We start from the raw sequence: 14827 nt of genomic DNA on the forward strand, positions 1-14827 counted from the left end.
TCAAGCCCAAGGTCACCCCTTTAGATCCCTATCATGATCCCGAGCTCTTTGTGCATCTTCTCCTGAGGAGATGGGGAATCTTTGCTCTAGGGGCTCAGAAGATCAAATTAAATCTAATTAAATTTATATTAAAGCAATTGAAAATGAGATGCCTATAACCTACATGAATTTTCCACTGTTTTAAGGTAGAGTTTTCTTTTGTCTGACTCAAGATGCTGAATTTGGTTAGGAATAATTAAGACATTTTGGAGTAATCTTTTGTATTTAAAAATACGTACTTGCTCATGCAGTCTCTCTAAGGGCACATGCATAGAGCGAAGTTGTCACACATTAGATCAGCAATGATCTAAAGCATTTTTGCACAGCTGGTAGCTTTGTCAGATTTTACAAATGCAGCCTGCATGCACAGTCTATTCATACTGGTGTTTTTTGTTTTTGTTTTTTTCTTTCCTTTTTTTTTTTTTTTTTGTAAAGACAATACTTAGAATATGAAAAGTTCATTCGCCATACATAAAATACATTATTCCTGAGGACGGTGTGTGCCTTACACTTTAGGAAAATAACGTGCAGTCAATGCAAACACCATGTGAAATGAAGTCTAGAAAAAAAGTGTTCTCAAGCTTAAGCAAACAGCTAGATAGAGGCAGAGCCTTTAGATGTTGCTGCTATCCTCCAGAACCAAAAGAACACGCACAGTAATTCTCCAAAACTTCTTGTGCTTTCCCAGTGCATAAACTGAACAGTGCCAGATCTACATACTTGCCTGTTGTGTGCTGAAAATCGTTAAGAATATACATATCTATTTAAATCCAAAAGCATCCTCAAATACAAAAAGGCTTTCTTCCATATGTATTGGTAAGGTCCAAATGGGATTTTGCTCACTTGGTATTGTCATATGCCAATATCCTCAGCAGAAAGAAGAAAATATAAAATAATTAATCAGTATTTTTCATTTTTTGCCTAATTTTATGCTAAATCCTTATACCTTGGGCCAGCCAAGGCCTTTTTTTTTTTTTATCCTACAGAAAACACTAAAGAGAAATCTCATCTGTGACCATATGAAGAACTGAAGTACTACTGTTATATGGCACAAAAATGCATCCTTTGACGTATAGTTCATGCTGTCAAACAGTGCTTGATATTCTATCTCACGAACAGTGAAGCAATAAATCAAATCAAATAACGTGATTACAAAAGCACTGGAGGGAACGTCTGAATTATTTCTAAAGGGGAATTCTAAGAAACTGAAAATGCAAAACACAATGGGAAGGGGAAAAAAACAGCTTTCCCAAACAGAGAAAGCTCAAATCCCCCAGCCCCTTATCACAGGGCTCAAAGACAACACACAGCTTCCAGTTTCTTCCCTCCGTTGTGCAATATTAGAGATACTCCTACCCTGACTTTGCCTGGTCCACTGGGACTCACATCAACCAAGACAGTGCTAGAATAAGGTAGATTGACTAAAATAATGTAGGGTCTTATGGTAGGCCTCCCGAGACACAACAGATCTAATTCATCCACCTCAAGGGGCTCTTGGCTCTTAAGATTAATTTTATATAACATTAAAAAAAGGATTTTTCAAAGATATGGGAGTGAATACTGGAATCACACTTTTTTGGCTCAATATCTTAAGTAAAACTTCAGGTCTTTTCATATCTGTCCTTAGTGACTTCCCTGCATTTTTACTGCTAAAACTGATGCTAACATTTGCATTTCTTACTGTGTTTTGTTGCATCCTTACTTTTTAATTTTTTCTCATCTAACATAAATTTAAAAAAAAAAAGTTGTACAATGGAAGCAGAATGAGAGTAACTTTGTCCCCCTGCTTTCCTCTCTGCAAGTGATTCCTGCCCACTTGTTTAAATTAAGTGCTTCTTATCCCACGTTACGAAATGTTATTAATAAACAATTTCATCACCAAAATGTGACTGTAACCACAAGCAACACTGCCTTAAGCCCTATGCACAGAAAAAGTCAATGCTTTATGTGCATTTCTACTCTTAGTGATTTTATCCAAAAAGCCTCTCAAAATTGTAAGAAGGCATAAAAATAATCACTAAAAAAAAATCTAAAAATAATTACCGTGCATGTGTGCATTTACATACAACCCATATACATATCTGCATGTACCTAATTCCCATGCTTTGACTTACACAGCCCAATAACAGAAGTGCACATTGCTGGAATATTTACTATCGCAAGAAGAGCATCGTTATAAAGTGCTCTGTTTCTCCATCCCTGCTAGATATTTCTGCATAAGCTTGCATCCCATAAACAGGTATTTGTATGCTCAGAATGAAGCCAGCTGCACTGTGTTGGAGGGTTTCGAGGTAACGCTCTGCAAAGCCGTAGAGTCGTTGCCCAGAGAGAGGGGCAGCACGCTCGGACACGGGCTCGCACTCCGGAGGAGTGTGGAGGTGGCCTTGCTGCATATAAAAGTGAAAAGACTTTGATGGCTCCCATCGTTTGCAAATCGAGCAAGCTCTCTGTGCTGCTCTTTTCTCGCTCAGTTTAGGATTGTTTTTGGCTTTCAAGGAGGAGAATAACATAACGAAATCGATGTGCAAATATTAAACTGCATAGTATATGTTAAGCAGCCATATACCCCCTTGTTAGGGTAGGACCACATCCACAATCTCGACAAGAGACTAGGACAAACCTGACAAAATAGTAAGCCTGAAAGATCATTTATATCAAGTTATGGCCACAAAGGCAACAATTGCTCGTTTCTTCAGAGGCATTACAGATGCAGCTGAGCAATCAGAAGCTGTAGAAACAGTGGATATCAAGTGAGTTGGTTTTTAGTCATGCCCTTACTGTATAAGTTTACACGTAATATTTTATTTTCGCTAAGCTGATAGTATCTTCACGAATAGCATGAACATTCTTTGCCTTTTCTAATCAAGAAAAGTCCACATTTCTGATCTGTCTGCACGCTCATCAGTGCCAGTCCTGTCCGTGCCACTCACCACCAAGCCAGGACAGACAGACAAGGCTATTCATGTTATTCATTGGAAGCATCTACTTTCCAGGTGCCAACCAAAGCCTGCAGCTGTACTGCCCATCAAGAACATATATATATATATATATACACACACACATGGTGAATCTCACGCTCGTGTCAGATGCTGACCTCATTTTGCAACTTCCAGTATTTCTGTTGCAGTGTGGTAGCAACTAAGGCCATTCGTGGTGATACTGTTTCCCGTTCTTCTTCCGCTCTTTCTGCAAATGCTCCAGCTCAGCCTCATACATCATTTCCTGGACTAAGTATTTCTCTCGCCTCATTCTGTCACATAAGTCTTTGGGCATGTCTGGAATCAGGTAGGCAATGAACGACTTGATTCCAAAAACAAGGTGCTGAAAAGAAGAACAGAAATAATTACTTCCAAGATGGTGAAGTATTCATTTCTAGGACCAAATTTTAAGGCCTAAAAGTCAGTGGCAAAACTGGAACCAAGATTTGATTTAGCACTGAAAAGTGACCTGTGTGTTTGTGTAAGTACACACACATGCACATTAGCATACATACACATGAGCAATTTACCACAGCCTAAGGAAAATGTCAAAGTCTTTTAAAAGCAAATCTAACCGTATCTAAATAAATCTATGTATATATTGTAGCCTAAATTAAGATGTGATTGCAAATCTTTGCATACTCTTTCAATGCAGTTTGAAGCAGATCAGGGACAAAGGTTGGAGTGGGGGAATTCAATGTTTTGTTTTCTCTCTTGAGTTTCATGAACAAGCACCTAATGATACAGATACTTCCTCATTTATGGGCCCATTGCAAAACCATCAACTTGGATTTTAAATAGGTATAAGACGTTTTTTCCTTTCTCTGACTGACCTCGAATACTATAATGAAAGCCAGCCGTGCTGCCAGGACATGCCAGAACTGCAAAGTGAATTCATATGGAGTCGAACTCCACGGTGGCGCTCTGTAATCTCTATACCTGTAAAACAAAGGAAAAATCCTAGTAAACTAGCCTGTTCAAAATCCTGGACACTGTAAAGAACTCACTAGCCTCTCCTTGTGCCATCCAAAAAGGGAATGAAAAGAAAGCAGACTTCAGGAGCAATTAAACTGCCCACGATCCTGTGTTGAGTTCAATCCAGAACAAAATGCTAATAGACATTCTTTTAGTTTTAAGAGTTCATAGGATGCTTAAAAAATGAAATCAGAGTTTTTACCCTCATTTTACAGCTGGGGAAACTTTCAAACAAAATAGCTTACAGATGCCTGAAATATAAGGTTTAGAAGAGGCCGATAAAAACACAGAAACATGGGTTTCAAATATTGTAGTACTGCAGCCTACGATACAAGCTTCCCATCTGCAACTTCCATTTTGAACAAGCTTATACCCCAGTGCTTTTACAGGAAGAAATAAAACTACTCTGGGAGTAATTCTGTCATGGAAACTTTCAATTTAATGGCCACTTTAGACGAAATACGAGCATCCAAGCATACCGGCAATATCCAGAGTATCCCATCCCAAGCTCACTCAGATCAAACACCGATAAACTGCTGTTGACGTATCCTTTTAAGCATCTAAAAGGGAAAAGGTACAGGATCAAGATTTTCTTCATAAGGTGATCACATAACATAGATCCTATATGCAAACATATTCTGTTATCACATAGCAGCAGCATTCTTTACTTATTAGGGCAAAAAGCAATTCTAAAATTTTAAACAGAGAAGCAAAGTTTTATTTGAAAGAAATAAAATCTGTATCAAGGATACATACTATTTTAATTTGAGCACTTTTAATCTTTTACTTTTTATCTACCAGCAGCTATAAAACAAAATTTCTTGCTTGCAGAGATCTTTCCTGGCAACTTCTATAACTTAGAAATTTTAATTTAGAATGATGGCTAGACATGCAGAAAGATAGAACAAATTAACATCTTTGCAGAATCTGCCAATCTGCACCATATATGAAAAGAATTGACAGGTTTTATGAGTTGAATGAAAGGAGAATTTTCACCAACACTATATACCAAAAAGTTGTCTTATAGGCAGCAAGGAAATGATATTAATGAAAGACATTGCACAAAGGAATTATTACAGTAGTTAATTTTTTATCTATTCTTTGTAAACAACAGACACAAAACCATCCTGTCCTCCTGAAAATGCATCCCCTAATTTAACTGACTGCCTCAGGAAAGGCAAGTTTTAGTATACAGGAGGGTTTGGGAAAGTATGTATGTATGTATGTATGTATGTATGTATGTGGGAGTATAGAGGGATGAGAAAGGCCAGGGCTCTTGCAGAAAAAGAAGGAAAGCTCATGTAAGAAGAGTTTGAAAACTGCTAATTCATATTGCATATATATATGATTTTATGATATATGATTTTCCAGTGATGCAGCTGTGGAGCAAACCAGGCAACATTCCTGAATGGTTGGGTTGCTTGCACTTAACTTTGGTAAAGTTATTCATGGATGAAAAAGATAAAATATTGTCAATGAAAGATGCTAGCAAAGGCACATTTCCACTGAAATATGAATGTATACATTAAAAACCAATATCTTCATTACTTTTCTTGTCTGTATCCCTGATCTGTGCAAGGGCCATATTTGTATGCATAGACAAAGCGCGGAATGTAATCCGAAGTAATGGCAATAACAAAGGCATTGGTGATGACAGCCAGAACTCCAATTCCTTCCAGAATCCCATACCAGATACCTAAGAACAAGAGCAATGACAAAAGAAGTCCACAAGGTTATTCTCTTTATAATCCTCCTTTCTTATTGCAAAAGAATTACCGAGTTAAAAAAGCCAGATCAAGATTAAGCTACATTTCAACATTCCTGCCACCACAAGCTCCACATGAATTGGAGTCTTCTAGTAAGTTTTCCTTGTTAAGAAGAAATAGCTAAGCAGTAAAAGCATAATCAAAATCTTTGGTTATAAAAGCCAAACATAAATGCTTGGCCGAATAAAAATGTTATTTTTATTTCAGTTAGTTCAATCTAAAACCAAAGTGAATGTAATGCTCATATGTGATGGAATCTCAATTTTGAAATTCTGTTGACTGACTGATAGCATTTTAGGACTTGAGCATAGCAAATTCAAAGCCTAAAAGAAGAGCCTAAAATAACACTTCAGGATCTAATGAATAACATATTTTCAAAATATAGCTATTATGTTTCCTTATAAGAAATGTAAAGGAATTTTGAAAAGAAGTCCTCTTAGATAGTCATTACTGATATCTATAATATTACACATCAATTACACTCTTGACGGATGAAATATTTCTAGGGTTAAGTTGCATTAAGTTTTAAGAAGAAAACACAAGGAGGTGGTACCTGACTGTGACAGTCACTAGGTTCTCTCACCTATATCTGTTGCTCTTGCAGGCATAGGTCTCCGCCACTGAGTGACAAATTTGTATGCATCTAACCTTATTTCTATGATATTGTTAAGCAATGCCAGGAGAGGTGCCAGAGGGAAGGCAGCAACAAAGATGGTGGTAAAGCCAAACTGTAAAACTAGAAAAAAACAAAGAGTTCCATGATTAGAAATGGGAAATGCAAAAGATCGAAGTAAAACTTCAGTCTATTTTCTCTCCCTTTCTCTCTCTCTCTCTCTCTTTTATTTTTATTTTATTTTTTTTTAAAGAAAGTACATCTCACTCTAGATTTCCTCACCCATCTCTAAATATTCATCCATTAAGCCATGAAGATTCATAGGCTGCAGATTCCAATCTTTTTCCCACTGAGGTAGAGAAATCTTGTGTTCCATCAGTTGCCCTCCTTTCTTCATTTTGCGCCTTGACCACCAGTTCTGTAGTAACCTGTATTAGATAAACACACCATTATTGACTGCACTTCCTCCGTAAATGACAATATTTGGTAGTACTGTTGTATACAATATTTACAGTATTGTAGCAAACAAAATCTTATGAAGATGTTCCAGAATTTTTTACTTTTGCATTATGAATTTGTGTATTTAATGAGCATATATACATACATATATTAAATCATAATAATAAAAAAAAGGTTAATATACCCTGCACAGTTTTATTTCTGAAGAGCAGTTTTTGCTTCCCGTGGGAATAAATGTATAGTAAAACTGCATGTGAAGATAAGATAAAACCACTCCATACAGAGTGGTTTTTAAAGAGAATTTTTGGTAAGACTGGACTATTTATACTCTATTTCTCTCCCAGTATGTGGAGAAAGAGTGTAGACCCAGTTATGTATTTCACAACCACATTTTTAGACCTTGAAACAAATATTGAACTTACGTAAACACTAGTAACAAGTCTCCCCTCATCTGCTCAAGGGAGGTTAAAAATATACCTTAAGGATTAAGTTTTGAGAGACAGCACAAGTCATGTAAACCTGAACTGGCTAAAGAATCCCATTCTAAGTGCTGGGATTTCCCCACCTGCATATTGCAGCTGCACACTAAGTCTTCATCAGTTTAGAAGACTAATTTCAATTAAAGGCCATATTCTACCTTGCACTCAAATAATAATAATAATAATGAAACATATATATATATTTCCTTGTCACTGAATCACAATGAGAGCTGATCAATGTTTACAAAACAAATATTAACACCTGAACTTACGGATAGCCCAGTTCCATGAAGTTGTTCCACATCTGTTTCAAAACCATAATAACTCCCATTTGCAAGCACAGATCTATCAAGCAGCCGCTTGGATGACACTGAAACAAATGGAAAAAGATTGGTTGCTAAAATCAGAAAACTACTTTTATTTTTATTTTTTCATAGAATGAATGGAAAATACTCAGCTACAGCTGACAAAAAACACTCCTCTTCAGGTACATGAATACTAACAGAAAATTAACAGCAGAAATACTAACACAAGCTCTAATGAAACAGACTTAAGGCATTTCTCTTCCTGAACAAAGGAATAGTATTATCCAGCTTAAGGACAGAGATATGTTAAAGGTCTCTGATAAATGATAAAGTCTTCTTCACTCAGGCAAATGGATATGCATTCATTTCAAAAGACTGGGGTAATATTTTAGCTGTAATATCCTAGGTCCGAACAGACACTTACTGGTGGAAGCTCTGCTATCAGTATCTTAGCTACACAAATTCCCAAAACAATGTACGTCAAAGTAAGCAATATACATTAGCACCTTCAGTAATTACAGAAGGTTTTAGACCAAGAGACTACAGAGTTACGGTATTTTTCTCTGTGGTTACCAAGGCTCTACTTAGATTGGAGCTACTGATATCAGAAATGCAGATCTTAATTAACAAGTTGAAATTTCATTTTTTGTTTAAATTGGTATTTTCACAATGGCACCAACTGAAGAAGCTGTCAAGGACAACTGATGGCACTACATGCATGTCTTCCATCCAGAAGTCTCACATAACCCGGAGATACCATCGGTTTAGAACGCAAATGCAGCCAGTGAGGGAACATCACAGTTTGTTTGTCACATACAGGCAGGCAGGCAGAAAGGAGTGTCTCTTGTAGAGTGACTCTGAAGAGTCATGCTACACAACTGAGAAGGCAGGAGGAAAAACATATCTCCAGCTTCCCTGCTTTTGCTATAAATAAAAGTTATTCTTCTCTGCACTTAGATGGAATGATAAATCTTTCAACCTGGACTTAATTCATGTCTTTCAGCCATCCCACAGTTTCCTACCAGAAACACAAAATGGGATTGTTTACCTCTTCCAGTCTCCATCTGTTAAAAAGCTTGTTGTACTTCCCTGGGCGGCCTGCAAATCTGGAAAATAAGATTTCTGTTTCTCAGTGGGCATTCCAAGAGCATCCTCATCTGCAGAGCTATTTTGCAACATCTACTGAGAAAATTTGTGAAGCACAAACAGATTAAAACCCATGGGTGACATGTTATCATTTACAGAAATGGGTCCTAGGAAATCTTCCCAAATGGGATTAACTGAGAGAAATGAATGAAGCTCACTAATTCAACAGCAAATACAGATCCATGTTAGGAAGAGGTTTTATTTCCAAAGGTTCTGAATTCTGACAAATGCTTTTTGTTTTAGTATTAAAATCAAGTGTAGAGACCATCATGAAAAGCAGACTTTTTACTGTCTTCTTAAAAAAAAAAAAAATTTCAAGAACTCAGCCTTCAAGTAGAATTGAAAATGATAATTGTGCTGTTAATCATCTGCAGAAACTATGTCATATCTAAATCTTACACTTCAGAAATTCAACATATTTTGATCTATTCATATATTTTCATACTTTCAACTTATTTTCTTCAAACATCTAAAATTATGGGGTCTATGCAAGTTTTTTTTATTATTTTTTAAAGCAGCTAGCAAATGACAACTTACCTGCCAAGGAAAAAAGCAATATAAAAGATAGAACTGTTCAAGTTGACAAACTGGAAGAGGAACATTTTCAAGGCAAAGCTGTTTTCCCACTCGGATTCTGTTCGAGGGTGCTCTGTGGAATAACACAGCATGTATCATGTACACTGAAATGAAATCAATTTACATCAAACCCTGCTCATAGATCAATTACTACTGACAAAACAAGTGAGAGGTTGAAAACAAGATAACCCATCAGGTTGCAATTATTTCCTTTCCTCACAAAACTCCTGCCCAGCTCAGACATGAAACCTGAGGATACAAGCCTCGAGTTACAGAATGTCCCCGGACTTGGAGGGAAATTCCTGTTTTCCTTTTGAAAAATCTAGAATCAGTGTAAATTTTTAATTTTATGCCTAGAGACATCCTGATTTTTTCCCCAAAAACCTTCTCTGTGATAAAGCCTGTGAAGTATCAAATAATTTATAAGTCAATGCAGAAACAATAGAGACTTCCTTTTTTTCTCTTTTATTTTTTAGTTTTTGTATGTTAATGTAGAAACGTGCATTAGAACTACAAATATTCCACATTAATCTTCGCATCCTTGGACATTTTCCCTTATGGCTTATAGGACATTGTTTGTCTTAACTAAAAATTGTAAAAACTGTTAGTATCAGGAACTTTTGGAAAAAAAATCAAATCGCTTTTATTGATGAATAAATTTGGAATGCAGTACATTAATCGAGGTTTCAAAGCACATCTCAGACTCAATTTTTCAATTAAAAATTATACCATTTATTGCTTTGCTGTAAAGGTAAAGCCTGCTTTAAAATAAACTAGGAGATGAATTGACAGTATACAAGCTCTCCGTGTAAACATCGTTATTCCTCAGAGTTTAACATGACATCCTTCTGCTTGAAGAGCAGAAGTTAGGAAGTGGAGTGAAGTTAGGAAGTGTTAGGAAGTCGAGTGAACTACACAGCTCAAACAACTGAAGTCCCATTATGCTCAAGTCAAGAGGCTTTTTTTTTTTTTTTTTTTTTTTAAATGTTCAGTAAAATCAGCTCATGTATTTAAAGGAATAATTATTTTCTTTCTCATTCCCTGGTCTGACACAATACACTAAAAAGATTTAGTTAAGTAGGAATAAAAAGCAGTGCGATCTGTCAAAAATTATGTTTCAAAATTTTGAATAAGTTGTTATTCAAATTATTATTATGTTTTAATAATCTGAATAAGTTGACTGTTCATTCTGCATCTAACCTGTCCATCTGCCTGTTATCTGAAAGGCCTCTGTAAAATTTTGAACTTTTTTTTTTTGATGTATACTCTTCCATCCTTTAACCAGAAGAGGGAGCTGTTAAATTTAAAAATTGGGCTTGTTTTTAAACTATGACAAAAATCAACTGCATTTTTTGACTTGGCCTAAAAGAGAACATCTAAGACAATGTGGTGAAAGAAATTCACAGAGCAGATCTTAAATACTGTTTCTACTTTCTTGTTTTATTTATATAATTTTGAAAACTTTACCTCTATGCCTGAATCACAACCAGAAGTTTTATTATATATTTTTAAATTATAGCTACTTTAAAAACTTATGACTTAGTATCTTTGAAGAGGTAGTTTTGCTTTAAAGCATTTTTTCAATGGAAAAGTGATAATTAAAAAAACAAAAAGTAACAAAACAATTGGGAAGAATGAGAAATTTCTTATTAGCATTCTAAAGAGAATGTGCTTTTCTTTCGTTGTTATAAGCTGTCTTTTTTTCAATTGATACTATTAAGCATGCTAAATGGTGCAGAAGTATTACAATGATTTCCTCCCTTTTGCATTATTTCTTTAGTTCAGTTATTGTACTAGTTTTCTTTGATATTTTTCACCTGATTAGAGAAATGCCAGTATCTTACTATGCATACCTGAAGCTTTCAAAAACCTGCTCTATAGAAACATGAAGGTATATGCCACAAGTAATGAGTTGTAAAGACCTACATACCTAAATCTGTGAGGAGGTAGGCAACCTTTTCATATACCTAAAACAGAAGAAAAAGAGATGGTGTAAGTATAGCAAAAAACATCTGTTGGGATGTCAAAAGTAGAATGAAAATTAGAATTAAAAGCATAAATATTCTGCTGTCCTAGAGCATCAAGTTAACTGGACAAAGAAGGGAAATGTCTTAGCTTTGGATATATAGTTTCCAGTGAAAATTTCATTGAACTATTTTTGTCTTCTTTCTCTTCATCCATAAAAATGCATGCATGTGCACCCACACACATTATGTCTATATATAGATATAAATCAAGAGCCAATAGATCACGAGAAGTGCTCAAAAAGCAGCTTGATGCCTGTCCTCTATCCTTAGGAACAAATCGATGTGAACTTAGAGAAAAGTCTTTACCATAAATCTTTCCTCTGTATGAAAGTGCAAACTGAAGAGACTATCAGAGTTCTACTGAAAACTTCCTTATCTGTTTATTTATTAATAATCTTCAGTCTTTATTTTAAATGATAGTTTAGCCCAAGGTAATTGCCAATTCTGAAAACACAACTATTTCCTTGAATATTTCCTGTTAATAGCAAGTTACTTTTCATCATTCTCACATGCTTGTTCGAAATCAAAAACTTACCACATTGAGGGACATGATGATCATAAAATTGATACAGACTCCAGTGCCAGATGTTGCAAACTGCCAGTACTTTTTGATGAAATACCATTTAAACGATGCAAACTGTTCCATAGCTACCAGACGATATACCACAACGGCAAATACTGCAGTGAGCACCAGGGAAATCTAGAGAGAAGAGTTTATGGATTAGAGAAATCAGAACCAAGTAAACTGTCTGAAATATTTTCCACTTAATAGATTAACAAAAGATTTAGAGATTCAATTCAGTGAGCAGATTCCTTCAGAGAAGTAAAATACTAGACAACTGAGCTAAAATTTCTTTTTACTGTACTTTTACAATACAGCTTTAATAGACTATTTGAAAGAAAACACTCCATTAACATGGAGTAAGCTTGATCTGATCAGTTCTATGCCATTACAGAAATCAATTACATTTAAGCAACTCATTATTTACGTGAATATTTATATCAGGATAACATAAATGTCCTTAATAATTCCAATATTACACAGTACCATGAAGAATATTCCTGAGACAGACACCATCAGCCTACTGAGTTTATCAGGGAAAGGTTGAAAAGGTTCAGGTTTTCCTGTGATCGGATTCACTCTTTCCACTTGGGAATATTTAGCTTCAAACTGGGGGCGCAGTTCTTCCTGAAATAACATGTTAGATGCCATTTAGGTTGCAATTATTTCACGGAAGCACCAGGCGACTAAACATACATATGATTATAACATTAATAAATTTATATTGATAAAAATTCTTTCTGAAAATCCTCCAACCCAAATATCCAAACAACTTGCTCCTGTGAAATAGCTCCAAGAAGCAGGAAGGGGGAAAGAGCCCCTCAAACAGCAGAAACAGTACAGACAAGACAGTGTAGTGCAAGCTTTCTCCCCTCTCAAGTTGACCTGGATATTTGGAAACTGGATTTAGAAACCCAAATATAACCCAAATAGCAAATACAATCCAAATATAACTGTTTTGTCTTACCTCTTCGTCTTCCCAGTCTATTAGGTCCCAGTCATAGGTTAACACTGCTCTCCGTCTTTTCCAAAACTCCAGAAATACTGTAGCTGGGGAAATGATAAAGTACACTTTAGTTGCAGAAAAGAAGATTTCAATAAAATCAACAATAGGAAAATTGGTAATTGTCCTTAGTCGTTCTCCAGATGTTTTACCACAGAATCTAAAAACGGTAACTAGGATAATCACTGTTAAAACCAGAACACTATTTTATACTATTTATTTTTCACTATTTTACTATTTACTATTACTATTTTACTATTTTTTTTGTTGCTAGCTGCACCTCTCCACATGAGGCACTAACATCTCTTTTGGATCATTCACTTTGATTTTGATTTTGCAAACTACATTATTATGGCTTAAAATCTTTGGAGAAACAAAGATATGCATACACAATTACATTTATTAATGAAGAACCAGATTCTGACCTCATAAACCACTTCAAATCAGGACAACCTTACTTTTTTCCCTATGCTACCAGCTTTTTCCTAGTGTGGCTTAGCTGCCAAAACACATATTTAAATAATTATTTCTGATCTATGTGTAAGGTCATAAGCAGATCCTACTTAGTCTTTTTAGTAGGTCCTATGAAATTATTTAGAATAAATAAGTAACGGTAAGTTACTGCAAGTTCCATTTCCCCCAAACTGGATAAAGAAATCCCAGGAAAAAGAAATCACTAATACTGAACAGGGACTGAGAAAATTTCCTTGGTTCTGTCAGTCAACTACTTAGAAGAAGAATTTATAACTGAAACTGGGTAAGAAGGTCTAACATTCTAAATATTGCTTTATTGCTCTATTACATACAACATATATTATTTTAATATGTTTATAGACAGTATAATAGTATTGTTATTATGCTATATTTATATCTGCAGACTGTATTAAAGCACAATCACTAGAAGTTAGCATCCCACAGAAGTTCATCCCACAGCTACTCATAAGAGATGGATGGTTTCAATGAAAGGCAGGAAGAAGCTTGGTTTTCAGAAATCAAACAATAAACTTTATATCCCACTGACTTAAAACACTCAAGTCAGAGAAATTGAAACCAAACAAATGAGGAAGTGTCATTTTTTCCCCGTATCGTTATTAGAAACACAAATAAAATCTGAAGAAAAATATGAGGAAGGCTGAAATACAGAATTACAAGCAACTTTCCGGGATGAGAAAGTGTTTTAGCTTGTGTAAATATGACTCAAAATTTGAGTAACAAAGAGACAAGCTGTGGTCTTGCAGGAATGTTTCTATGGTGTGTTTTTATGTCCACAGAGCACTTTCTGCTGCAATGATAAAGAAAACCATCCCCGTAGACTAAGCAGCTGAGGTCTAATAGCTACCTAGACCTGCCAGCTGAAGAAACCCTATCTTGTACACGCTCACCTGATCGTCTCAATAAACTCTGCAATGCTCTCACATAGTAATCACCATAATCACAGCATTCCTGGTAATTGTGCTGTGATAAAAGGCTATTGAGAAAGTAGAGGCAAAAGCTGAAAGCATAAAAGAGGAACCCTGAAAAGAAAAAAAAAACAATTCACAAAGACCTTCTCTTGTGCCAATTTCCACTTCAATTTTCAGCCTCTATTTTTTTAAGGTCTTGTTATTTTGAAATATTTTGTGCCTATTCAAACACACTTGGTTGTTTTCCCTTTGGGTGAAGAAGGGTTTTTACTATCTCAATCGGTGGGAAGCCAGTCCTTCCAGACAGAGCACGAGGGGTCAGCTGGGCAGCACACGCGGCTGGAAATTTCCCGTAGGAGAAGCCTGGAGTCCAAAGGACCCCGGGTCATGCTGTGTCCTCTTCCCGCTCGCAGAGCAGCACCTCATGCTGCACAAATAACTTACTTTCACAAAACAAGTACTGGAACGTCCTGTCTTCAATCCTTATCGCGGTGAG

General features: G+C 35.8%; 1 protein-coding gene across 1 annotated transcript in view; it reads right to left on the reverse strand.

The window, feature by feature from the left end:
* Positions 1-3155: 3155 nt before the first annotated feature.
* The window catches only part of ANO3 (anoctamin 3), an 87422-nt gene continuing 75750 nt past the window's right edge, over positions 3156-14827 (reverse strand). Inside the window, exons 15-27 of the mRNA XM_088525898.1 lie at positions 12893-12975; positions 12412-12552; positions 11899-12063; positions 11267-11303; positions 9298-9409; positions 8663-8720; positions 7582-7679; positions 6654-6799; positions 6342-6494; positions 5541-5688; positions 4472-4552; positions 3851-3956; positions 3156-3360 (exon numbers count right to left, since the gene is read on the reverse strand). Coding sequence (XP_088382024.1) covers positions 3178-3360; positions 3851-3956; positions 4472-4552; positions 5541-5688; positions 6342-6494; positions 6654-6799; positions 7582-7679; positions 8663-8720; positions 9298-9409; positions 11267-11303; positions 11899-12063; positions 12412-12552; positions 12893-12975 — 1511 coding nt within the window. The 3' untranslated portion in view covers positions 3156-3177. The remainder of the gene's footprint in view (positions 3361-3850; positions 3957-4471; positions 4553-5540; positions 5689-6341; positions 6495-6653; positions 6800-7581; positions 7680-8662; positions 8721-9297; positions 9410-11266; positions 11304-11898; positions 12064-12411; positions 12553-12892; positions 12976-14827) is intronic.

This window comes from Tinamus guttatus, unplaced genomic scaffold (genome assembly GCF_059628265.1).
Source record: "Tinamus guttatus ecotype Peru unplaced genomic scaffold, ASM5962826v1 Tinamus_guttatus_pri_ptg000240l, whole genome shotgun sequence".
Taxonomy (NCBI): Eukaryota; Metazoa; Chordata; class Aves; order Tinamiformes; family Tinamidae; genus Tinamus; species Tinamus guttatus.